The sequence below is a fragment of the Pseudochaenichthys georgianus genome, unplaced genomic scaffold (assembly GCF_902827115.2).
Source record: "Pseudochaenichthys georgianus unplaced genomic scaffold, fPseGeo1.2 scaffold_815_arrow_ctg1, whole genome shotgun sequence".
Classification (NCBI taxonomy): Eukaryota; Metazoa; Chordata; class Actinopteri; order Perciformes; family Channichthyidae; genus Pseudochaenichthys; species Pseudochaenichthys georgianus.
This window is the reverse complement of record NW_027263363.1, coordinates 4791-31639: the sequence shown is the minus strand read 5'-3', so window position 1 is coordinate 31639 and position 26849 is coordinate 4791. Positions and strand designations below refer to the sequence as shown.

At 43.7% G+C, this 26849-nt stretch overlaps 1 protein-coding gene and 1 long non-coding RNA gene across 2 annotated transcripts; both read left to right on the top strand.

The window, feature by feature from the left end:
- The first annotated feature begins 1625 nt into the window (after positions 1-1625).
- LOC117444460 (snake venom 5'-nucleotidase-like) lies at positions 1626-23397 on the top strand. Its single transcript, XM_034080013.2, has 9 exons — positions 1626-2320; positions 7450-7672; positions 7784-7972; positions 14454-14651; positions 18566-18720; positions 19246-19354; positions 20473-20622; positions 21328-21525; positions 22320-23397. Exons 1-9 carry the CDS (start codon positions 1976-1978, stop codon positions 22490-22492), a joined length of 1740 nt encoding a protein of 579 aa, XP_033935904.1. The 5' UTR covers positions 1626-1975; the 3' UTR covers positions 22493-23397.
- Positions 23398-23671: 274 nt separating this feature from the next.
- LOC139433645 (uncharacterized) lies at positions 23672-26109 on the top strand. Its single transcript, XR_011643042.1, has 2 exons — positions 23672-24574; positions 24782-26109. It is a non-coding gene; the product is annotated as an uncharacterized lncRNA (long non-coding RNA).
- The last annotated feature ends 740 nt before the right edge of the window (positions 26110-26849 follow it).

The following is a 26849-nucleotide window of genomic DNA, read 5'->3' as shown; positions in this document are numbered from 1 at the left end:
ATTAAAGTATATGAAACTATATCTGTAGTACTTTACTACAGATATCATTTCACAGAAATAATGTATTCATGTATTCAATTCTGGTCTAACAGAGGACAAATTTAGAACTTAGTTATAGTGAATTATCAAAGACATTATATTTCTATTAGTGTTTAGTTTCCATGTGAACATATAGGAAGGGCAACCTCCATGACAGGGGCACGTGCTATGTTGACTCCCACAGACCCTGTGTTGTAATATTACAACACAGACATAAGCTGCTCAAAACCAGGACCTATAGACACGTGTAATTGTGAGGCAGAGCAAAAGGACCTTTTGACGATGTCAAAGTAGTCTTTAAAAAACAAAACACTTTTTTAGGATAGCTTAAAGTAATGTTGTGAAATTACTGGGTTAAACTTCTACTGAACCACATTGAAGAGGAACATATTTTATGTACATACATTTAACTCTCAGGGTTACTTTACTTTACTTTTACCCAAAGCGACTTGAATGGCTCCACATTGACACACATTCAAATGCTCCTACGTGTCGTTTGTACTGATGTTAACAGGCTAATATAATAATATAATACTGTGGGAAGGGCCATTTTGATACTTTAAGTACATTTTGATGCCAATACTTCCGTAAGTCTGCACTTTACCTCTGCTCATAAGTAGGCCTCTGCTGCATCTTCTAATCCAGGCAGGCCCGGTTCCAGAACAAAACGACCAAGGGTGCATCTGAGATTAGAGAGGGTGCAGTGGTAAAGTGCTATTTTTATAAGTGGGGAGTGGACCTAACACCCTCTATGGGGGTCCTCACCTCCTCTGGGGTGGTCCGGGGGCATGCCCAGTTAAAAGCATCAATCTGGTGCACTTTGAGAGCAACATGAAGAGATCTATGGATCCATGTGCTCTTTGCTTGATTATGCCTTCCCAGTCCCTTATCACGTAGCCACAAGAGCATGGCGCCAGTTGTTGCAGCCAGTTGTGGTGAAGGCATCTGACTTACTTGAACCGAAATGTCTACATGCAGAAGATGGCATCTTTTTTACATGAATATTCCAGCCAATCTCTGTTTTGAGACCATGAGCTGCAAAATGAGCGCTTTTTAAATATACCTGGCTCTGTTTTCCAGAGGTCCTCTGGCACTTGCGGGCCGCCGAGGGGTGGCGGTGTTTGGGGTAACGAAGACGGCTGTGGCTGCTCCGCCTCTGTGGGCGAGGCGGGCAAAGCCGGCGAGTCGGGCAGGAGGACGTTAGTGTCCACGACAGTAACGTAATGTCCCCATGATCTGAACTGTTATTACCTGCAGTAGATGCAGTGTGTGCTGAGGATAAGGGCTGGTTGTTTGAACCATGTTCTGATCCATCACTGACTGCTGTGTCAGCACCTTGCAGATGATGAATGTGCAGCGGCACAGGTCACGCGCACATAATAACGTTACTTACCGTTTAAATTGATCAAATAAATGCATCAGACAATGCTATTTAACCACAATTACCATTCATTTTATTTCAACTATATTCTTCTTCTTCTTCTTCTTCTTCTTCTTCTTCTTCTTCTTCTTCTTCTTCTTCTTCTTCTTCTTCTTCTTCTTATTGTTATTACTACTATTGTTAGTAATAGTAGGCAAAATGTAATATTTTTCACTTTTCATTTTTTTCACTTTTCATTTTTTTACTTTTCATTTTTCAAATGAGGGTGCAATGCACCCTCATGCACCCCCGTAGAACCGGGCCTGAATCTAGGCCACAGTGTGCAGGGTGTAGTCTCAGCAGAGAGTTAACCAAAGTTCTGGGGAAGCTCGGAGAAAAAAGGCGGATCATAACAAACCAAATCCTGGTCCTCCTCCTCTTCCTCCTCCTCCCTCACTTCTTCCTCCTCCTCCTCCCGGAATGTAGTGTGTATGTATTTAATCTCGACACCCTAAAGGCAGCAGAAGAAATAAAAACGTCCCCCTCCTTCCAGAGTTGTTTACGCGCGGCGGAGCGATGTCAGCGGTTTGCCCGAAGAAGAGCGTCTTTTCTCGGATACTTTTCCTCCTCTTCCTCCAGGACTCCTGCTGCTCGGCACTTGAACTCGTGCTCCTGCACACCAACGACGTGCACGCGCGGGTGGAGGAGACCAGCGTGCACTCGGGCACGTGCGGCAGCGAGAGCAGCGGGTGTTTCGCCGGGGTCGCGCGCAGAGCCACGGAGGTCGCGCGGGTCCGGGGCACGGAGCGGCACGTGCTGCTTCTGGACGCAGGAGATCAGTTCCAGGGGACGGTTTGGTTCAATCACTACAAGGGGGCGGAGGCCGCGCACTTCATGAACAAACTGAAGTACGATGCTATGGTGAGACACGCGCACACACACACACACACACACACACACACACGCACACACTCACTCACACACACACACGCACACACACGCGCGCGCACACGCGCACACACACGCGCGCACACACACACACGCGCACACACACATACACACGCACACACACACACACACACACACACACACACACACACACACACACACACACACACACACACACACACACCTGTTATTAGACATTGGTAGAAAGTAAACTAAGTAAGTCTGCAGTGGTGGAAGAAGTACTCAGATCTTGTACTTCAGTAAAAGTAGAAGTACTCAGATCTTGTACTTCAGTAAAAGTAGAAATACTCAGATCTTGTACTTCAGTAAAAGTAGAAGTACTCAGATCTTGTACTTCAGTAAAAGTAGAAGTACTCAGGTCTTGTACTTCAGTAAAAGTAGAAGTACTCAGATCTTGTACTTCAGTAAAAGTAGAAGTACTCAGATCTTGTACTTGAGTAAAGTGAAGAGATCAACTCAGTGAAAGCACCGCCTGCTGACCAATCAGAGCTCAGTGTGCGGAGTGTACATCTATCAAGTCATAAAGATAAAGGAAATACAGTTTAAACTGCCGCATGCAGAGAAGACGCCGACGTGTCGCACTTATCATTCATATCTCACTGACATCACATCATCAATCAGATCATCGATCATATAATATCACAATATGTCCTTATCTGAGTCAGCTTCTCGAGCCGTATCCATCTGGCCGTGCAACACTCACAGTGTCACACAGACTGGATGCAGACATATTATTTTAAGCAACACATTAAGTCGACGAAACACTCGAGTCAAATGTAATGAAAGTCAGATCCACTCGTGTCTGAGACGGGCCGTGATATCATAAACCTGTTGTACGCTTTCAAACACTCGGTAGTTATTTTTTAACAAGTTGTCGTGCCGAGAGACGGGAGTCGGAGGCGGGGTATCGAAGGTACAAGCCAGACTTTTATTTAGCATCTGAACACACATGTAAACAGCTTTTTGCCTGGGAAGAGAAGACCGGCGGAAACAGGAAGTCCGGTTCACTAAAATGTCCGTGCGGAACAATACCCCACCCCATAGATCCGTGGGTGAATAATGTCAATCACCACACAAGCCCCCCCAGAATTCACCCATAGTGAAAATCCTCATGCCTGGGAGGAAGTACCACCCGACCCCGGCGCATACGGACCACAGGGGCCGAGGAGGGCGGGCCCGCAGGCGAGGGCAGGGGCGCCAACGAGGGCGAGGGCATCCCCACAGAGGGCGGAGGCGGGCCATGGGAGGGCGGCCCTGACGTGGGGGCAGAGCCAACTCCAACGGCCTGGAAACGTCTACGTGAGCAGGCTTAATCTGATCAACGGACACAGTCTCAGGGCTGCCACCAACGTCCACCACCAGGCTCTTGTCCCTGTGACCTATGACCCTGAACGGACCGTCGTAAGGGGGCCGCAGGGGACCGCGGGGGACCGCAGTGGGCGTCGTGGCGAATAAAAACGAAATCCGCCAACCGTAATCCGGGGGACGAGGTCGACATTGACATGGTCAAACCTCCTCTCAGGAACCGCACAAAGTTCAGAAGAGGCCCTAGTATGGCGGTGGACTTTGCCCGTTGACAGGCCACGCACGAGTTGACCCAGGACGGTCAAAAACGGTCTGGCGTAGTGGCGTCGTTAAGGCGGCGGTAGTCACCACACGGTCGCCCAAGGGCTGTCTGAGCGGCGGATGATGCCCAGACGCTCCATGTTGACGAACTCCGACTTGGCGACTGCCAGCATGTCAGGGTTGAGCCGCCGGGCCCTAGCGTAGGCTGGGAAGCCTTCAGTGTCAATGTGGCGCTCTGCCCCGTGTGTGGTAGCGGCAGTGGAAAAGGTGGGCTGCGTCAAGTCGGGAAACTCACTGAGAAGGTGCTGGAACTTGTCGCCCTGGGAGCTGGAGAGCCTGCTGATGACGCCTCGCCGCGGGTACAGGTGAACGAGGCAAACGTCAGTGCGTCCACCAGCAGTCCGTGAGCGCACAGGAAATCTGCGCCGAGGAGGGCGAAGGAGATGTCAGACGAAATCCCACTCAAACCGAAGCACAGGTCCACTGTCTTCGCGCCATAGGAGCGAATAGGGGTGTCATCTGTATTCTCCTTGCAGGTGCAGCCATGTGGCTTGTATCCTGGATTATATGTTTAAGTCATTGATGTTTAAAGTACATATTTGCCTAATATTAGTTTACTTTTCATTAATGAAGTATGACGCTGCGCTGTCAACACAATTGTCCCTATTTGTGATTGGTCAAATGTAGCTAGCCCCGCCCCTTTCGCGTGAACGCGCTCTCAGCTGGAGAGAAGCCCTGGCTTGATTTACCGAGTTGATAACCAGCGTCGTAGGACCGCTTAGCGAGATCTCGTTTGTTAGGGTTAGTGAAGATAACTCAAACATATCCAGGGTCTGTTGAACTGGCTTCGTAGTGCACAGGGCACAGGTGGCTGCAGAGCAAACATTATACATTATATTTTTATTTTACCAGGATGCAGTGACACAAGTATTTGGGAAGGCTTCCCTAGCCTACAGCACCCGCCTCCCCTGGTACTCAGATCTTGTAGACTTGATTATATTTCACATCATTAATCCAAATCTTTAAAGTAACTAAAGGTATTAAATACATGTAGTGGAGTAAAAGTACACAATTTACCTCTGAAAAAGTACACAGCAGCATAACATACTCTAGTAAAGTCCAAGTACCTAATAAAACCATGCCAGCTCAGGGTGAGTCAGATGTATGGATTGCCGTTGAAGCCTCGGCTGGTTTTAATTATCTTAATGGCTGAAACTCATCTGAGGGAAACGTTTTAATCGATCTGTTCAATCTTTCCGTCAAATAAATTGTGTTGGAGAAATACTGAGGCGATCAATCGAGACATAGACTTCCTCTCAATCAACAGAGCTTTTGTCTTCATTTTAAAATAGGCGTGTTAATGTCGTCGGAACAGACTGTGTTATCTGGGTTTCTGAACATGCCCCTTTGCCCCCAGGTTTGAAGTGCTTCTATTCTGAGCTGCAAATCATTCATTACGCTAACAACTTCCTGTCCTGTATACTTTGCTTGACCTTGACTTCTAATCTGTCACTTGTGTAATTTGTGGATTAGGAGACTGCTGTTTTGTAGAGTTATATCTGCAGACTAAAAAGCTTATATCTGCATTCTGTGTTCAGAGTATGAGGACCAAGGCCTCGTTCCATTCTGACAGATGATCCATCTTCTGTCATGGACATATTTACGGTTTAGTTTCCTGTATCTGGATATCATTTACATTCCTGCTCTTTACCGAGCAGTCAGGTTTACTCCAAGAAAGTACACTGAAGGAGATAAACACTTTAAAGAGTCCTCTCCTGCTGATGTTCAGGTGTATATCAGTATGTAGTGTCTCTACTTTAAAGAGTTCTCTCCTGCTGATGTTCAGGTGTATATCAGTATGTAGTGTCTCTACTTTAAAGAGTCCTCTCCTGCTGATGTTCAGGTGTATATCAGTATGTAGTGTCTCTACTTTAAAGAGTCCTCTCCTGCTGATGTTCAGGTGTATATCAGTATGTAGTGTCTCTACTTTAAAGAGTCCTCTCTTGCTGATGTTCAGGTGTATATCAGTATGTAGTGTCTCTACTTTAAAGAGTTCTCTCCTGCTGATGTTCAGGTGTATATCAGTATGTAGTGTCTCTACTTTAAAGAGTCCTCTCCTGCTGATGTTCAGGTGTATATCAGTATGTAGTGTCTCTACTTTAAAGAGTCCTCTCCTGCTGATGTTCAGGTGTATATCAGTATGTAGTGTCTCTACTTTAAAGAGTCCTCTCTTGCTGATGTTCAGGTGTATATCAGTATGTAGTGTCTCTACTTTAAAGAGTCCTCTCCTGCTGATGTTCAGGTGTATATCAGTATGTATTGTCTCTACTTTAAAGAGTCCTCTCCAGCTGATGTTCAGGTGTATATCAGTATGTAGTGTCTCTACTTTAAAGAGTCCTCTCCTGCTGATGTTCATGTGTATATCAGCAGGTAGTGTCTCTACTTTAAAGAGTCCTCTCCTGCTGATGTTCAGGTGTATATCAGTATGTAGTGTCTCTACTTTAAAGAGTCCTCTCCTGCTGATGTTCAGGTGTATATCAGCATGTAGTTTCTCTACTTTAAAGAGTCCTCTCCTGCTGATGTTCATGTGTATATCAGCAGGTAGTGTCTCTACTTTAAAGAGTCCTCTCCTGCTGTGGTTCAGGTGTATATCAGTATGTAGTGTCTCTACTTTAAAGAGTCCTCTCCTGCTGATGTTCAGGTGTATATCAGTATGTAGTGTCTCTACTTTAAAGAGTCCTCTCCTGCTGATGTTCAGGTGTATATCTGTATGTAGTGTCTCTACTTTAAAGAGTCCTCTCCAGCTGATGTTCAGGTGTATATCTGTATGTAGTGTCTCTACTTTAAAGAGTCCTCTCCTGCTGATGTTCAGGTGTATATCAGTATGTAGTGTCTCTACTTTAAAGAGTCCTCTCCTGCTGATGTTCAGGTGTATATCAGTCTGTAGTGTCTCTACTTTAAAGAGTCCTCTCCTGCTGATGTTCAGGTGTATATCAGTATGTAGTGTCTCTACTTTAAAGAGTCCTCTCCTGCTGATGTTCATGTGTATATCAGCAGGTAGTGTCTCTACTTTAAAGAGTCCTCTCCTGCTGATGTTCAGGTGTATATCAGTATGTAGTGTCTCTACTTTAAAGAGTCCTCTCCTGCTGATGTTCAGGTGTATATCAGCATGTAGTTTCTCTACTTTAAAGAGTCCTCTCCTGCTGATGTTCATGTGTATATCAGCAGGTAGTGTCTCTACTTTAAAGAGTCCTCTCCTGCTGTGGTTCAGGTGTATATCAGTATGTAGTGTCTCTACTTTAAAGAGTCCTCTCCTGCTGATGTTCAGGTGTATATCAGTATGTAGTGTCTCTACTTTAAAGAGTCCTCTCCTGCTGATGTTCAGGTGTATATCAGTATGTAGTGTCTCTACTTTAAAGAGTCCTCTCCTGCTGATGTTCAGGTGTATATCAGTATGTAGTGTCTCTACTTTAAAGAGTCCTCTCCTGAATCCATGTTTTGCTTTTTTCTCCCAGGCCTTTGGGAACCACGAGTTTGACAACGGGTTGGAGGGTCTGAAGAAGCCGTTTATGGAACAGATTCTGTGTCCCATCGTCAGCGCTAATTTAAAAACGGACCCGAGTATTGCGGCGACTTTTGGCAAATCTTATCTCCCGTATAAAATCCTGACGGTGGCGGGAGAACAGGTGGGAATCGTGGGATACGTCTCTCAGGAAACATCAGCGCTGTCCAAACCAGGTGAGTCGGGAGGAGAAGGTACCCTGAGAGGGAACTGTTTGAAGAGGACACAGGTCAGACACTGTCCCTTGTGAGGACACAGATCAGATACTGTCCCTTGTGTCCCCGCAGGTCCTCTCCTGCTCTTCGAGGCGGAGATTCCCGCGCTGCAGCTGCAGGTCGATAAGCTCCGGACGCTCGGGGTGAATAAGATCATCGCTCTGGGCCACTCTGGGTTCACCGTGGACCAAGAGATCGCCAGGAAGGTCAGAGGCGTGGACGTGGTGATCGGAGGACACAGCAACACGTTCCTCTACACCGGTAACAACTCCTCTGATATTCAATGTGGTGTTTATCTTCGGTTTGACCGGGGCTCAGAATGGGCGATCTTCACCCCTCGGTCGGTGTTAGAGGAAGAATCCAGATCCTTTACTTCACAATAAATACTAAAATCATGCTTTAAAAATACTCCACTCCAACTAAAAGTCAGTATGGTATATATAAACTGTATTTTTTTTTGTATCTGAAATAACAATAGAAAAAACACCCAAATAATTTAAGATAATTTCAATTTCGAAGGCTTTTAAAGGTGAATAGATTCCAATTAGGGAGTGGCTATATACAGGACGGTCCTGTTTTCGGTCCATTTCATGGGATTTTCACGTCTTTATCGGCAGAAAAATCGAGTTGCTTTTTATGTAGTCTACAGAAATATGGATATAATTGGTGTACAATGAACGTTTACAGCAGGATAAATTACAAAAATGTACAGCATACTACATACAATTCAAAAGACGGTTTCTCCGATTTCTAAAATAATCAATCAATCAATCAATGTTTATTTATATAGCCCAATATCACAAATATTACATTTGTCTCAGTGGTCTTCACAGTGTGTACAGAATATCAGTATGACAATACGACACCCTCTGTCCTCAGACCCTCTGTCCTTAGACCCTCTGTTCTTAGACCCTCTGTCCTCAGACCCTCTGTCCTCAGACCCTCTGTCCTCAGACCCTCTGTCCTTAGACCCTCTGTCCTCAGACCCTCTGTCCTTAGACCCTCTGTCCTTAGACCCTCACATCGTACAAGGAAACACTTCCGGAGAAAACCCAGTTTAAAGGGAACATGGAGAAACCTCAGGGAGAGCAACAGAGGAGGGATCCCTCTCCCAGGACGGACAGACGTGCAATAGATGCCGTGTGTAAATTGAAAAGATAATACATTTGCAACATAGGTAGTCCAGATATTTGGAAATGCATGTGTATAATAGGAAGATGAATCCACGAGGATATCCATCCAGGACCGATGATCCAGGACCACAGCCACGACTCAAGATCCAGCGCTCGCGATCCAGGAAACAGGACCGCAGGATCATCCATGACTCCGGATCCCAGCGTATATAGACACCAAAAAGAAAGACATTTGGGGAAGCTGGGTTAATCGGAACATGAGTGTACACGGGTATAGACAGAGAGAAGGAAGAAGCAAGATGTCCCCCGACAAACTAAGCCTATATCAGCAAAACTAGGGGCTGAATCTAATCAGCCCTAACTATAAGCTTTATCAAAAAGGAAGGTCTTAAGCGCACTCTTAAAAACGGATAGGGTGTCTGCCGCCCGAACACAAACTGGAAGCTGATTCCACAAATGTGGAGCTTGATAAGAAAAGGCTCTGGCTCCCATTGTACTTTTAGAGATTCTAGGAACAACCAACAACCCTGCATTCTTGGAACGCAATGCCCTAGTAGGACAGTAGGGTATAATGAGTTCTTTAAGGTAAGATGGCGCCTGCCCATTAAGGGCTTTGTAGGCGAGAAGAAGAATTTTAAATTCTAGCCTGTGTTCTATAGGGAGCCAGTGTAAGGCAGACAGAACAGGAGTCATGTGGTCCCTTCTCCTAACTCTGGTTAGTACACGAGCCGCAGCATTTTGAATCAGCTGAAGCCACTTGACTGACTTCTTGGTACTCCCTGATAATAAAGAGTTACAATAATCCAGCCTAGAAGTAACAAATACATGGACTAGTTTCTCTGCATCGTTTTGAGGCAAGATATGCCTGATTTTTGCAATGTTACGTAGATGGAAGTAGGCGGTCCTTGAAATTGATTTTATGTGGGCGTTAAAGGATAAATCCTGATCAAATATAACACCAAGATTCCTTACAGTCTCACTGGAGGCCAAATTAATGCCATCCATAGTTAGTATATCTTTAGATAATTTGTTTCGTAGATTCTTCGGGCCAAGTACAATAACTTCAGTTTTGGTCGTGTTTAACATCAAAAAGTTTAAGGTCATCCACGTTTTTAAGTCCTTAAGGCAGTCTTGAATTTTATTTAGATGATTAATTTCATCAGGCTTGATTGATAAATATAGTTGAGTATCATCCGCATAACAATGAAAGTTTACAGAATGATTCCTTATAATATTGCCTAACGGAAGCAAATATAATGTGAACAAAATAGGTCCGAGCACTGAGCCCTGTGGCTAGTGCTGCGTACCGGTACGCCGAACCGGTACTGGACTTGTAAAACGTTTCGGTTCAAGTCCGGTTAAAACCGGAACGTCGGGAACCGGTACTTGGACTCGCAAAAAAACTAGCACTTACGTATATTCTGGTGTCTGTGGTTATTTAAACATTCCCTGATAAACGTTATTCAGCGTCAATAAATGAGTGCTAATCCCAGTGTGCTCAGTGAACAACATCACATGTCATTTCACCTTCGATTCACGGTTTGAAAACGTAGCATTTCGCCACATGCTAATGCTAACCGGAAGGAAGAATTTTCAGAATAAAAGCATTAAGTTAATATTGTGAACTTCCGGTTTTTTCAGAATAAAACTGATTTAAATTAAATAGTGTATTTAATTCAAAATTACGCCATATCAACATTGATTTTAATTTCTAACAGTATGTATGTACATCACTATGTATGTAGTATGTACTGTATAATGTACACAAGCAGAGTTGTAGAAAAGTGGCAAAAAGTGTTTTTTTTACATTTGTACTTTGTAGAGAAATGTAGACACAAGCTGGAAGGGAGCAAAATAAACCTGACAAGTTTGAATTTGAGTTGATTATGAGTTAATTTTCAATTGATAATTAGCTCACAATAAGTTCACTTTAGTCACACAACTTGAAACAAGCCATGGGTTCAGGGCCGGACTTATAAGTCCGGCCCTGAACCTGAACCTCTGGACTTGAGTCCGGACCTGAACCTGAATGTGAGTCCAGGTACGCAGCACTACCTGTGGCACTCCATGGCTAACTTTGGTTTGCGTGGAAGATTCATCGTTAACACGTACAAACTGAGAGCGTTCAGATAGATAGGACCTAAACCAGCCTAAAGCAGTTCCCTGTATGCCCACTAAGTGCTCTAGTCTTTGCAATAGGATATCATGGTCGATAGTATCAAATGCAGCACTGAGATCGAGCAAAACAAGAATAGAGACAAGTCCCTTGTCTGAGGCTATTAGAATATCATTTGTGACTTTAACCAGAGCTGTCTCTGTGCTATGATGTGTTCTAAAGCCAGACTGAACATCTTCAGATAAATCATTGTTTTTTAAGTAATCACACAACTGTTTTGCGACCGCTTTCTCAAGAATTTTTGAGAGGAACGGAAGATTAGAAATAGGTCTATAGTTGGCTAAAACCTCTGGATCGAGGTTGTGCTTTTTAAGAAGCGGTTTTATCACTGCTACTTTGAATGATTGTGGAACATAGCCTGATAATAAAGACATATTCATAATATTTAATAAAGAAGTGCTAATTAATGGAAAAACTTCCTTCAACAGCTTAGTTGGAATTGGGTCTAACATGCACGTTGATGGTTTAGAAGAGAGAATCATTGAATGTAATTGTTCAAGGTTAATGGCTGAAAAGCATTCTAGTTTACTATCTAGTGTAATATTAGAACTTACGATTCCGGGAGCTGTTGATAACACTATACTGGTCGAAGGCAAGAGGTCATTAATTTTGTTTCTAAGAGTAACAATTTTATCGTTAAAAAAGCACATAAAATCATTACTACTGAGTGCTAAGGGAATAGAAGGCTCAATCGAGCTGTGGCTCTCTGTCAGCCTGGCTACAGTGCTGAAAAGAAATCTTGCATTATTCTTATTCTCATCTATTAATGAAGAGTAGTAGGCTGCTCTCGCTTTACGCAGTGCTTTCTTATATTCATTGAGAGTAATATGCCAAATTAAACGAGATTCTTCAAGTTTAGTGGAACGCCATATCCTTTCAAGTTGTCTAGACTTTTGCTTTATTTTGCGGGTTTCGGCATTATGCCATGGAGCTAATCTATGTTGTTTTATTTTCTTCTTTTTCAAAGGAGCAACAGAGTCTAATTTTATTCGCAGCGCATCTATAGCACTATCAACAACATGATCAATTTGGGGTGGTGTACATTTTGTATAAGTTTCCTCCCCTACATGCAGACATGCTATCGAGTTAAGTATTGGTTGAATCTCTTCCTTAAATGTGGCTATAGCACTAACAGATAGGTTTCTGCTGCAGGAGCTTTTGACTAATGCTTTGTAGTCTAGTAACAGTACTTCAAAAGTTACTAAGAAATGGTCGGATAAAGCAGGATTATGCGGTTTGACTAATAGTTGCTCAATTTCAATACCATAAGTCAGAACAAGGTCGAGAGTGTGATTATAGCAGTGGGTTGGTTTATTTACACTCTGACAGAAACCAACAGAATCTAATATAGAGTTAAATGCAACAGTAAGGCTATTTTTATCATCGTCAACATGAATATTAAAGTCACCTACGATAATTACTTTATCTGTTTTAAGAACCAAAGTTGATAAAAACTCAGAGAATTCTGATAAGAATTCTGAATAAGGACCTGGTGCACGATACACTGTAACAAATAAGATTGGCTGCAACGTTTTCCAGGTCGGATGCGTAAGACTAAAAACGAGGCTTTCAAACGAGGTATAATTTAATTTTGGTTTAGTATTGATAAGTAAACTTGAGTCAAAGATTGCTGCAACTCCATAAAATAAAAATGCCGGCGTAGCCGATAAATGATTTGTGTTGCTTTCAATGCAAAATCACTACACGTCAACGAAATGTCGGCGTATTCTTTAAAAAAAAACCTTCAGTTTTAATAAAACTGAGTAGTCTTTAAAGTATGCAGTGATATCCTTTACAAGTAAAACATTGTGCATTGGAAAATATAAAGTAGAAAATGATTGAAACAACATAAAAAGATAAGCCAAAAAAAAGACTGAAATCAGCATAAAAAGCTAAGCCATTGGCATGGAGAGAGATTTAATCGCCACAATTTTATATTGAGGGGAAACTCATTGAAAATAATGTTGTCGTGAGAATATTTATCTGTGAATCCTATCCCTACATTACCACCCGCGAAACTTGCTATAATAGCCCGGTCTGTATAGTCATTTGACGTTAGCTGCAGGACCGTCCTGTATATAGCCATTTCAGATATCTTATCCACAGGACCGTCCTGTATATAGCCATTTCAGATATCTTATCCACAGGACCGTCCTGTATATAGCCATTTCAGATATCTTATCCACAGGACCGTCCTGTATATAGCCATTTCAGATATCTTATCCACAGGACCGTCCTGTATATAGCCTCGGCCTTTAAGGTAAATAAAGCTGTAAGATGAACACATGTGTTGTGGAATAGACGGAGGACACAGCAGTAACATCTCTGATATTTAATATGTTTTATCTCTGGATTGTCTTGGGCTAACATTAGGCAATCTTCAACCCTTTGCTTAAATAGAAATCATGCTTTAAAAATACTCCACTGCTAGTAAACGTCAGTATTGTATATATAAACTCTATGTTGTGTGTGTATTACATGTAGAAAAAACAGAAATAACAATAAAACACACCCCAAACATATTTAAAGATACATTAAAATGACTTAAAGGGTTAAAAACCTAATAATTCATGTGTTTTATATTCAAAAATAAAGTGTTTTAAGGTAAATAAAGCTGTAAGAGGAATATATATGTTATGGAATAGACGCCTTAAAAGAAACTACTCAAGTAAAGAACCTTAAAAATGCAATTAGGTTGAATATTTCGATGAAAAGCAGTGCTACGTCTTCGTCCCCTGTTGGTTAGAGTTAGATTCCTGTCGGAGCGGAAACTCTGAGTCCGGCTGAAATCAGGAGCAAACAAGAGGAGGAGGGGGAGAGCGCCGTGATGCGTTCAAGGACTCTTGTGAAGTGCAGTTTCCTGCCGTAACATTCTTTTACAAGAGGCCTTATTCTGCAGACACTACATACTGATATACACCTGAACATCAGCAGCAGAGGACTCTTTAAAGTAGAGGCACTACATACTGATATACACCTGAACATCAGCAGGAGAGGACTCTTTAAAGTAGAGACGCTACATACTGATATACACCTGAACATCAGCAGGAGAGGACTCTTTAAAGTAGAGACACTACATACTGATACACACCTGAACATCAGCAGGAGAGGACTCTTTAAAGTAGAGACACTACATACTGATACACACCTGAACATCAGCAGGAGAGGACTCTTTAAAGTAGAGACGCTACATACTGATATACACCTGAACATCAGCAGGAGAGGACTCTTTAAAGTAGAGACACTACATACTGATATACACCTGAACATCAGCAGGAGAGGACTCTTTAAAGTAGAGACACTACATACTGATATACACCTGAACATCAGCAGGAGAGGACTCTTTAAAGTAGAGACGCTACATACTGATATACACCTGAAACCTGTTCTCACTCTGTCTTTATCTCCTCTCTGTCCACTCTTTATTTCTCAGGAACCCCGCCCTCCACTGAATTCCCAGCAGGAGAATATCCCTTCATGGTGAAGTCAGATGACGGGCGGCAGGTTCCCGTGGTGCAAGCGTACGCTTTCGGGAAATACCTGGGGTACCTGAAAGTGACATTTAACGAGGCCGGGGACGTCCTGAAGGCAACAGGAAACCCCATCCTGCTGGACGGCAGCGTGACGCAGGGTAAGAAAAGTTTTTATACCAAGTGGTGCAGGAATGACTCCTTTATAGCCCAACATTAGCCTCCTTTAGCTTAGCGGTGGTGACGTGAAGTCATGTGACCGTGCTGTAGTTCCTTTATAGCCCAACATTAGCCCCCTTTAGCTTAGCGGTGGTGACGTGAAGTCATGTGACCGTGCTGTAGTTCCTTTATAGCCCAACATTAGCCACCTTTAGCTTAGCGGTGGTGACGTGAAGTCATGTGACTGTGCTGTAGTTCCTTTATAGCCCAACATTAGCCTCCTTTAGCTTAGCGGTGGTGACGTGAAGTCATGTGACCGTGCTGTAGTTCCTTTATAGCCCAACATTAGCCACCTTTAGCTTAGCGGTGGTGACGTGAAGTCATGTGACCGTGCTGTAGTTCCTTTATAGCCCAACATTAGCCACCTTTAGCTTAGCGGTGGTGACGTGAAGTCATGTGACCGTGCTGTAGTTCCTTTATATCCCAACATTAGCCTCCTTTAGCTTAGCGGTGGTGACGTGAAGTCATGTGACCGTGCTGTAGTTCCTTTATAGCCCAACATTAGCCTCCTTTAGCTTAGCGGTGGTGACGTGAAGTCATGTGACCGTGCTGTAGTTCCTTTATAGCCCAACATTAGCCACCATTAGCTTAGCGGTGGTGACGTGAAGTCATGTGACCGTGCTGTAGTTCCTTTATATCCCAACATTAGCCTCCTTTAGCTTAGTGGTGGTGACGTGAAGTCATGTGACCGTGCTGTAGTTCCTTTATAGCCCAACATTAGCCTCCTTTAGCTTAGCGGTGGTGACGTGAAGTCATGTGACCGTGCTGTAGTTCCTTTATAGCCCAACATTAGCCTCCTTTAGCTTAGCGGTGGTGACGTGAAGTCATGTGACCGTGCTGAAGTTCCTTTATAGCCCAACATTAGCCACCTTTAGCTTAGCGGTGGTGACGTGAAGTCATGTGACCGTGCTGTAGTTCCTTTATATCCCAACATTAGCCTCCTTTAGCTTAGCGGTGGTGACGTGAAGTCATGTGACCGTGCTGTAGTTCCTTTATAGCCCAACATTAGCCTCCTTTAGCTTAGCGGTGGTGACGTGAAGTCATGTGACCGTGCTGTAGTTCCTTTATATCCCAACATTAGCCTCCTTTAGCTTAGCGGTGGTGACGTGAAGTCATGTGACCGTGCTGTAGTTCCTTTATAGCCCAACATTAGCCTCCTTTAGCTTAGCGGTGGTGACGTGAAGTCATGTGACCGTGCTGTAGTTCCTTTATAGCCCAACATTAGCCTCCTTTAGCTTAGCGGTGGTGACGTGAAGTCATGTGACCGTGCTGTAGTTCCTTTATAGCCCAACATTAGCCAACTTTATCTTAGCGGTGGTGACGTGAAGTCATGTGACCGTGCTGTAGTTCCTTTATAGCCCAACATTAGCCTCATTTAGCTTAGCGGAGGTGACGTGAAGTCATGTGACCGTGCTGTAGTTCCTTTATAGCCCAACATTAGCCAACTTTAGCTTAGCGGTGGTGACGTGAAATCAAGTGACCGTGCTGTAGTTTCTTTATAGCCCAACATTAGCCTCATTTAGCTTAGCGGAGGTGACGTGAAGTCATGTGACCGTGCTGTAGTTCCTTTATAGCCCAACATTAGCCTCCTTTAGCTTAGCGGAGGTGACGTGAAGTCATGTGACCGTGCTGTAGTTTCTTTATAGCCTACATTAGCCACCTTTAGCTTAGCGGTGGTGACATGAAGTCATGTGACCGTGCTGTAGTTCCTTTGTAGCCCAACATTAGCCACCTTTAGCTTAGCGGTGGTGACGTGAAGTCATGTGACCGTGCTGTAGTTCCTTTATAGCCCAACATTAGCCACCTTTAGCTTAGCGGTGGTGACGTGAAGTCATGTGACCGTGCTGTAGTTCCTTTATAGCCCAACATTAGCCTCCTTTAGCTTAGCGGTGGTGACGTGAAGTCATGTGACCGTGCTGTAGTTCCTTTATAGCCCAACATTAGCCTCCTTTAGCTTAGCGGTGGTGACGTGAAGTCATGTGACCGTGCTGTAGTTCCTTTATAGCCCAACATTAGCCAACTTTAGCTTAGCGGTGGTGACGTGAAGTCATGTGACCGTGCTGTAGTTCCTTTATAGCCCAACATTAGCCTCATTTAGCTTAGCGGAGGTGACGTGAAGTCATGTGACCGTGCTGTAGTTCCTTTATAGCCCAACATTAGCCAACTTTAGCTTAGCGGTGGTGACGTGAAATCAAGTGACCGTGCTGTAGTTTCTTTATAGCCCAACATTAGCCTCATTTAGCTTAGCGGAGGTGACGTGAAGTCATGTGACCGTGCTGTAGTTCCTCTATAGCCCAACATTAGCCAACTTTAGCTTAGCGGTGGTGACGTGAAATCAAGTGACCGTGCTGTAGTTCCTTTATAGCCCAACATTAGCCCCCTTTAGCTTAGCTGTGGTGACGTGAAGTCATGTGACCGTGCTGTAGTTCCTTTATAGCCCAACATTAGCCCCCTTTAGCTTAGCGGTGGTGACGTGAAGTCATGTGACTGTGCTGTAGTTCCTTTATAGCCCAACATTAGCCTCCTTTAGCTTAGCGGTGGTGACGTGAAGTCATGTGACCGTGCTGTAGTTCCTTTATAGCCCAACATTAGCCACCTTTAGCTTAGCGGTGGTGACGTGAAGTCATGTGACCGTGCTGTAGTTCCTTTATAGCCCAACATTAGCCCCCTTTAGCTTAGCGGTGGTGACGTGAAGTCATGTGACCGTGCTGTAGTTCCTTTATAGCCCAACATTAGCCACCTTTAGCTTAGCGGTGGTGACGTGAAGTCATGTGACCGTGCTGTAGTTCCTTTATAGCCCAACATTAGCCTCCTTTAGCTTAGCGGTGGTGACGTGAAGTCATGTGACCGTGCTGTAGTTCCTTTATAGCCCAACATTAGCCTCCTTTAGCTTAGCGGTGGTGACGTGAAGTCATGTGACCGTGCTGTAGTTCCTTTATAGCCCAACATTAGCCAACTTTAGCTTAGCGGTGGTGACGTAAAGTCATGTGACCGTGCTGTAGTTCCTCTATAGCCCAACATTAGCCAACTTTAGCTTAGCGGTGGTGACGTGAAATCAAGTGACCGTGCTGTAGTTCCTTTGTAGCCCAACATTAGCCACCTTTAGCTTAGCGGTGGTGACGTGAAGTCATGTGACCGTGCTGTAGTTCCTTTGTAGCCCAACATTAGCCACCTTTAGCTTAGCAGTGGTGACGTGAAGTCATGTGACCGTGCTGTAGTTCCTTTATAGCCCAACATTAGCCAACTTTAGCTTAGCTGAGGTGACGTGAAGTCATGTGACCGTGCTGTAGTTCCTTTATAGCCCAACATTAGCCTCCTTTAGCTTAGCGGTGGTGACGTGAAGTCATGTGACCGTGCTGTAGTTCCTCTATAGCCCAACATTAGCCGCCTTTAGCTTAGCTGTGGTGACGTGAAGTCATGTGACCGTGCTGTAGTTCCTTTATAGCCCAACATTAGCCTCCTTTAGCTTAGCGGTGGTGACGTGAAGTCATGTGACCGTGCTGTAGTTCCTTTATAGCCCAACATTAGCCTCCTTTAGCTTAGCGGTGGTGACGTGAAGTCATGTGACCGTGCTGTAGTTCCTTTAGCCTCATGTTAGCTTTTTACTTCCGAAGTCATTAAGTGGTGTCAATATGTGGAGATTATCCTGCTGAACTAAACGTGTAAATATCATAAACGTTGAGATTATTTTCTGTAATAATCACTTGGAGAAATCCCATTGGACCAGGGAGATGGGACCAACACAGAAATACCACACCCCTGCACCACTATTACTATTTCCCACTACCTTTTGTTAATGAAATACACCACCTTGTTTTTTAATGTTTTTAAATCTATGGCTGTATTTCCTGTGTAGATCCGGAGTTCCTTGCCGATGTGCAGGAGTGGAAGAAGAGTCTCGCAAACTTCTCCTCTCAGGTGGTCGGACAAACCCAGGTTTTCCTGAACGGCTCGGCGGAGGAATGTCGCTTCAGAGAGTGCAACCTGGGAAACCTGATCTGTGACGCCATGGTGAGGAAATGGGATGTAGATAAATAAAAATAAAGGCATCGCAGATGGAAATGAGCTTTGAGTAAACTCTACGACTAAATAACCTTCATCTTCTTACCTCAGCGACTGCCTTTCTTTTTATGTTCCAACAAGAACCATTTTAGGAATCGATCCCCGTGGATATTGGAACAGCAACCTCCCTTGAATTGTTTAAAAGTAAAAAAAAATTAAATGGCTTTTAATTTGGGTTAACTTTCAATTCTCACTGTCCATGTTTTACTGTTAACTTTCTGTCTGGCTTTTATTTTACATTTTCTTTTTAAATCTTTTTAATTTCTTGTCAGCTTTACTTCAAGGGAACTTCATTAGGATCCCTGTTGATGTTTTATCTTCTCTATCTATATTCATTTTAATATTGTTGTTATGTTTTATTCTTGTTCTGTTTGCGCATGAAAGGTGCTCTACAAATAAAGTGTATTATTATTATTATAAATAAATCGTCATCGTAAAGTGTGACAGTGGCGGCGGTTCCTCTTTGTTTCTCAGATTGACAACAACATCCGGTTCTCCGACGGCCTGCAGTGGAACCACGTCAGCGCCTGCATCATCAACGGAGGCGGAGTCCGGACCTCCATCGACGAGAGAACCAGGAACGGTGCGTCACTCCGTTAAATATATAGAATTTCAATCAGGTGCAAATACTTGTCTTTAGGATCCTTTTTTAATGTTAAATTGTTTCTTAAAAATACTTATTTTTTATTATCTGTTAGAGAATCATTTGCAACCTTCGACACAGTTCAACATGTTCTCCTCTCACTGTCTCCTGTCCCACGGCATAGTTCTACAGCCTTGGGTATTGCTGCTATCTCTCTTAAGGGGGAGGAGCTTGGGTATTGCTGCTATCTCTCTTAAGGGGGAGGAGCTTGGGCGCATTGTTGTTGCCAGTCTATGACCGAGCACAAGCCGCCATGAGGTAGTTTACTGTTCAGGGACGAAGGCTCCCTGGTGCACGTTCTTCCCTACGGACGAGAGCTCTATAGATTCAGGGTCCATAATGTTTAGTCTCGCTGATGGAGAATGTTGATTATTACACTCTGAACTAGTTAAAACCTGAAGCTACAGAAAGAGTTCTTCAGAATTGATTGTGGCATCTCAACCGTGTGGTCACATCGTGGCCCTTTGACATGTCTTGTGAATTCTCCGGCCGACAAAGAAACCGTCAGTGTTTGCCATCAGAGCTGCAGCTCTTCTCGTGTCTCTCTGAGTCCTGACTCCGATTGCTTCAGAAGTTTCCCTCACAATTATCCCTATATATTTCTTTCTATACTTCCTACTTTGCAACTTGTTTTGTTGGACTGTTTATGTTCACACCACCAGATACCAAAGCTCACTCCTCATGTGTATAAACTTGATTCTGATTCTGATATCCAGAGGTCTAAAGTAACTAAGTAGATTTACTGAAGTACTATTTTGAGGTTTTACGCTGCGATGGACATTCTTGCACTAATGTACATTCCCAAAGACATTGAAGTGACTGTTATTTTGTATATATTGATTGTTGTTGTTGTTGTTGTACAAGTGTCTGTTGATTGTGTATATATAGGATATACATGTTTTTATACATATTTTTATATATATTAGTTTTGTATTTGGGATTGTGGGAAACGGTATCTCTGTCTGTACACACAAACTGAAAGATGGATGATACCGTTGACCTTGACGGCATGATTCGCCCAGTCGCTGAAGAACCTGTGTTTTCCGTGTCGTCCGCAGGCTCGATCACCATGGAGGACCTGATCTCCGTGCTTCCCTTCGGGGGAACCTTCGACCTGGTGCAGCTGAAGGGCTCCACGCTGTTCAAAGCCTTCGAACACTCGATGAGGCGATACGGACAAAGCACCGGAGAGTTCCTGCAGGTCTCAGGTGCCTTCAACACGACATCTATGTTCACAAAGCTCTTTCTTGTTCTCACACTGGCTGCTGCAGCACCTCTTTTCACCCTCTGTCTGAAACCAGAGCCCAGCCTGCCCTGATTGGTTAGCTGGCCGGCTCTGTTGTGATTGGTCAACGGCTTACAAGTTCCAGTCACAAGATGGAGGAACAGAAAGCAGTATTCAATGTTTACTTCAGATTAGCTCCACGTCAGAAACGAGCATGCTTGATGTCTCTCTCCCTAGAGGCTGAGTCATCATGTTAGTCACACAGCTATCTGTGGCAGCAGGGTGTGGTTAGGGCGCCGGCTGCTGGAGGGATGGGAGTGGCTCGGCCGGACACTAGACAGCTGCAGACGGCTGGATCCTGAGGAACAACGGCCCCGAGCCGCCTCAGGATCCAGCGGGGGTCATTGTCAAAGCTTGTTTTTGTGACCTTCCCCCTCCGTGGCAATAAACGCTGTCATTTCTCACAATCGCCCTTCTCCTTCGTCCATGTTTAACCCCCGTGTGAACCAGAATGTTCACGCCATCATGTGCCTCAAACAGTCCTGAGGCTCTTCTGGGTAGCACACATCCTGTCGTGCTCACTCTGCAGGTGCGATGCTTTGTTCTCGTGTCCCTCTCATGTTGGAGGAGGACATTCAGGATGTCCCCGACAGTAGTAACTGTAGTTTGTCTCCGTGTCCCCCTGCAGGGTTTCGGGTGGAGTTCGACCTCTCGGGGTCACGCTCGTTGCTCCGGAGCCTCAGCATCCTCTGCACCCGGTGCCGAGTCCCCCAGTACGAGGAGGTGGAGCCGCAGGGGGTCTACAAGGTGGTGCTGCCTTCATACCTCGTAGAGGGAGGAGACGGGTTCTCCATGTTCCCCGAAGAGATGCTCAAACACGACAGCGGTGAGGAGACGTTTATACATTTGTATTGTATTACAGCAGTGCTTCTCAAAGTGTGGTCCGCGGACCACTGGTGGTCCGTGAGCGCCCCCTAGTGGTCCGTGAGTATATTGGTAACATTTCACATTTTAAATAAATAAGTTAATTTAAGTTTTCCGCACTCTCGCGGGAATATCTCCGCAATGGAGCGAGCTTAAGTTTCACTTTCGATTGCATGATATAGCCCAGCGCCTTCGTCACACATGTTGCCACTTGTTTGTACCATTTCCAGGCGATTTGTAATCTGTTCTAGAAAAACGATGTGTTTTTGGATATTTGTGGAGTTAGGTGGTCCGCGAGTGTTTTTTTATTGGTTAAGTGGTCCTTGGTATGATAAAGTTTGAGAAACACTGTACCTGTACGGGTACCAGGAGCTGCTCCCTCAAACCACAATGCTGATTCCCCCCGTAAAATGTTAGTGATGCCAGAAAACAATATTTCTGTTCCTCAAAAACTGTATAATTACTCAGACATATGAGAATCAAGCCGAGCTCCAGACGGCAGACACGGCGTATATTATATTACATTGTATTACAGGGTTCTGTCTGCCCCAGTCTGCTCTGATTGGTTGGCTGGCTGGCTCTGTTGTGATTGGTCAACCTGCTTACAGATGTCCCGCCCCCTATTTTTGCAAATGACTTCCTTAAATTACAATATGTTTGAATGGTGAAAAGTTGTCAATAATTGTGTTTATTTGTCTCATCATCGTTCTGGGAAGTGATCGTGTTTTAGTGATCTTCACCTTTCTTTCCTTCCAGGGGATTTGGACATTTCCGTGTTGTCGGAATACATCGGTCGGAAACAGAGAGTTTATCCGTCTGTCGAAGGACGGGTCAAGATCTTTGGCTCGGCTCCGAGTCACACTCCTCTGGTGTCCCTGGTGTCTCTGGTGTCCCTGCTGTGGACGCTCTGTGGGGACACGCTGGGATGAGTTCACGCAGAACACAGAGGGACATGTTCAGGTTCACGATCTGAAAGGACTGGAATACCACTCTATTCTTAGTAATTATCATATTAGTGTCTCTACTTTAAAGAGTCCTCTCCAGCTGATGTTCAGGTGTATATCAGTATGTAGTGTCTCTACTTTAAAGAGTCCTCTCCTGTTGATGTCCAGGTGTATATCAGTATGTAGTGTCTCTACTTTAAAGAGTCCTCTCCTGCTGATGTTCAGGTGTATATCAGTATGTAGTGTCTCTACTTTAAAGAGTCCTCTCCTGTTGATGTCCAGGTGTATATCAGTATGTAGTGTCTCTACTTTAAAGAGTCCTCTCCTGCTGATGTTCAGGTGTATATCAGTATGTAGTGTCTCTACTTTAAAGAGTCCTCTCCTGTTGATGTTCAGGTGTATATCAGTATGTAGTGTCTCTACTTTAAAGAGTCCTCTCCTGCTGGTGTTCAGGTGTATATCAGTGTGTAGTGTCTCTACTTTAAAGAGTCCTCTCCTGCTGATGTTCAGGTGTATATCAGTGTGTAGTGTCTCTACTTTAAAGAGTCCTCTCCTGTTGATGTTCAGGTGTATATCAGTATGTAGTGTCTCTACTTTAAAGAGTCCTCTCCTGCTGATGTTCAGGTGTATATCAGTATGTCGTGTCTCTACTTTAAAGAGTCCTCTCCTGCTGATGTTCAGGTGTCTATCAGTATGTAGTGTCTCTACTTTAAAGAGTCCTCCCCTGTTGATGTTCAGGTGTATATCAGTATGTAGTGTCTCTACTTTAAAGAGTCCTCTCCTGCTGATGTTCAGGTGTATATCAGCGTGTAGTGTCTCTACTTTAAAGAGTCCTCTCCTGCTGATGTTCAGGTGTATATCAGTATGTAGTGTCTCTACTTTAAAGAGTCCTCTCCTGCTGATGTTCAGGTGTATATCAGTATGTAGTGTCTCTACTTTAAAGAGTCCTCTCCTGCTGATGTTCAGGTGTATATCAGTATGTAGTGTCTCTACTTTAAAGAGTCCTCTCCTGCTGATGTTCAGGTGTATATCAGTATGTAGTGTCTCTACTTTAAAGAGTCCTCTCCTGCTGATGTTCAGGTGTATATCAGTATGTAGTGTCTCTACTTTAAAGAGTCCTCTCCTGCTGATGTTCAGGTGTATATCAGTATGTAGTGTCTCTACTTTAAAGAGTCCTCTCCTGCTGATGTTCAGGTGTATATCAGTATGTAGTGTCTCTACTTTAAAGAGTCCTCTCCTGCTGGTGTTCAGGTGTATATCAGTATGTAGTGTCTCTACTTTAAAGAGTCCTCTCCTGCTGATGTTCAGGTGTATATCAGTGTGGAGTGTCTCTACTTTAAAGAGTCCTCTTTAAAGGACTCCCCCCCCCCCCTCCCTTAGGTCACAGGCTCCTCCAACAGTGCAACACAATAAAACAGATACACAGAACAAATAGTGCAAGTCAATACAAAAAGATATATAGTAAAATAGTAAAAAGTGAAATAGTGCAATAAGAGTCTACAAGGGATTGGAATATGATATATTAGACAAATCATTTCTAAGTAGCAGCCAGATGAATGTTATGGATGTTATGTCAAAGTTCAGGTGTTTAATAGTCTTATGGCCTGTGGGATGAAGCTGTCCCTGAGTCTGGTGGTTTTGGTCCGGATGTAAGATAAGATAAGATAAGATAAGATGGTACTTTATTGATCCCAATTTGGGACATTGTTTTTGTTGCAGCAGCATAAAAGACAAGGCATTTTACAATAAAACAAAACCACAAACAAACAAGAATAGAAAAAAAAGAAAATAGAAAATATACATGTAGATATTATATATGCAAATATACATATTCAAAAATATATGACAATGGAATATGGAATATCAAATATTGAACAGATTATGTGTACAATGTACAGCGAGGTTGTATTAGAGAAGCTATGGAGCAGAGAGTTCTCTTCCAGCCAGAGGGGATTTGTTGTACAGAGTTATGGCAGTGGGCAGGAATGTGTTCCTGTATCGGTCCTTGTGACAGCGGAGCTGCAGCAGTCTGTTGGAGAAGGAGCTCCGTTGACTGTCCAGCTGCAGGTGGAGAGGATGGGTGGGTTATCCATCCTGTCCAGCTGCAGGTGGAGAGGATGGGTGGGGTTATCCATCCTGTCCAGCTGCAGGTGGAGAGGATGGGTGGGTTATCCATCCTGTCCAGCTGCAGGTGGAGAGGATGGGTGGGTTATCCATCCTGTCCAGCTGCAGGTGGAGAGGATGGGTGGGGTTATCCATCCTGTCCAGCTGCAGGTGGAGAGGATGGGTGGGTTATCCATCATGGACAACAGCCTGTTCAGTGTCCTCCTCTCCACCACAGCTTCAAAGGGGTCCAGCTTGATGCCGATGACAGACCCCCCCCCCCCCCAGCAGACCGCAGCAAAGAAGAGAGCACTGGCCACAACAGACTATAAGATCTCCAGCATCTTGCTGCAGACGTGGAAGGACCTCAGCTTCCTCAGAAAATAGAGTCTGCTCATCCCCTTCTTGTACACAGCGTCAGCGTTGATCCTCCAGTTCAGCCCATAAGTGCACTCCCAGGTACTGTAGTCCTCCACAACAGCCGCATCCTCTCCTAGAATGCGGCTGTTGTGCCAGACGGCAGCAGACAGAACAGTTTGTGGCTGGGGTGATGGGGGTCTTTTATAATCCTGAGGGCTTTCTTTAAGGTTAACCTGGTATTTTTACTCCACTACATTTATTTTAGTTACTTTACAGATTCTGATGAATGATGTGAAATATAAACAACCCTTAAAGCAGACTTTAGTTACACCTGAGTAAAATACAGGGAAGGTGATTGTCAAGTGCCAACAATCAGGAGAGATATGTGATTGGAGGACTGGCTTATCTAAAGCCAGTTGAGGAGCACTTGAACTGTTTGGCTCCATGAAGCCTGATGTACTTTATGATTCTGTTTTCTTCAAGCTTGTATTTTGTTGGTCGAATGCACTTATTGTGAGTCGCTTTGGATAAAAGCGTCAGCTAAATGCAATGTAATGTAATGTAATGATTATTGGTGCTTGAGAAGACTAAATATTTATCTGCAGATCCCTATAAAGTATATACATTACTCGTTATTCTCTACAAATTAATTAGTTAATTAAAAACTGTATATAATTGCTATTTTGGACATCCCTTTTCAAGACTTCAATATTACTCCAAACGTGTAATAACGTGCTTTAACCAGTAGGTGGTTTGGGTTAAAAAGCTGTCAAGTTTACAGTGTTAACAAAATAAAATATACTGCTGTTTCCGGTTTAGTTTACGACGGATATATTCTGTTATTGTTTTGATATTTGTAACACAAAAGCGATGGAAAACCCCACAGCAACACAGAAAAGATGGTCTTAACATGAGTAGTTAATAAAAAACAATAATATCAAAACAAATTATTACTACTAACTTTATTGTGAAATTAAAACAACGGTAAAAGAATAGTTTCCGGTCTATTCTGAGCCCGATCTCTGGAGATAAATAAAGAACTACGACAGATGTGTAATATTTACAATGCATTCATGTGATGACTTTCAAAGAGTAAAGCAAGCACTGCTGAATAAAGTATGATTTTCTCTTTTACGAAACGTTTTTTTTCATATGGAATGCAGTTGGAGGTCAACCAATCACAGAGCTTGAGGCAACGCGGAACAATAGCTGAGGATTCTGGGTAGTGTAGTGTCTTCGGCCATCCTAAACTGAACAAATATTTGTTTCTCCGAAGTGAAGGGAAAATACAAAAGCATTGCACACAACTTAAACCAATCAATGTCGTGTAATCAACAAGGATAATCTGGTGTTTTTGAGTTGATGAGTAATGCAGATAGCACTGTAAAATTAATCGACAGTAAGGAGAATACTTACTTCCGGGTGTAAAATCCTGCGTTATCCAATGGGAATGGACGCTCACATTGCTCTCCGTAATACAATAAAGGGGACATGATCAAATCGGAATATAATGTTCTTTTAAAAAACGTTAACTAAAGGGAACAATCTATTGGACACAGCTGAAGCTCTGGCCTTCCTTAAAAACGAACTAATGTAATAAAAATCACAGTTGTATTACCCACAATGCACTGTTTTTTGAGAACAAAAATTCGTAACTAATGCACCATAATACATTCTGACGAAAAATACAAATTATTATGAATACAAATAAAATAAAAGAAGCCTCCCGCGAGTTACTACAAGCTATAAAGTAGATTTTAAAAACGTTTTATAGAATAAAAGCTCACTGCGGGACGTTGTAGAAATGCGTGTGTGCACCACGACAAAGGAGCCTCATTCACTTTACATTGGGGTTGTTTGCGTGGTGCAGACACATAAA

Coding starts and splice junctions, on each gene's coding strand:
- LOC117444460 (XM_034080013.2), top strand. CDS start 1,976: ATGTCAGCGGTTTGCCCGAAGAAGAGCGTCTTTTCTCGGATACTTTTC. Junction 7,673..7,783: donor ATCAGCGCTGTCCAAACCAG/GTGAGTCGGGAG, acceptor GTGTCCCCGCAG/GTCCTCTCCTGCTCTTCGAG. Junction 21,526..22,319: donor GATGCTCAAACACGACAGCG/GTGAGGAGACGT, acceptor CTTTCCTTCCAG/GGGATTTGGACATTTCCGTG.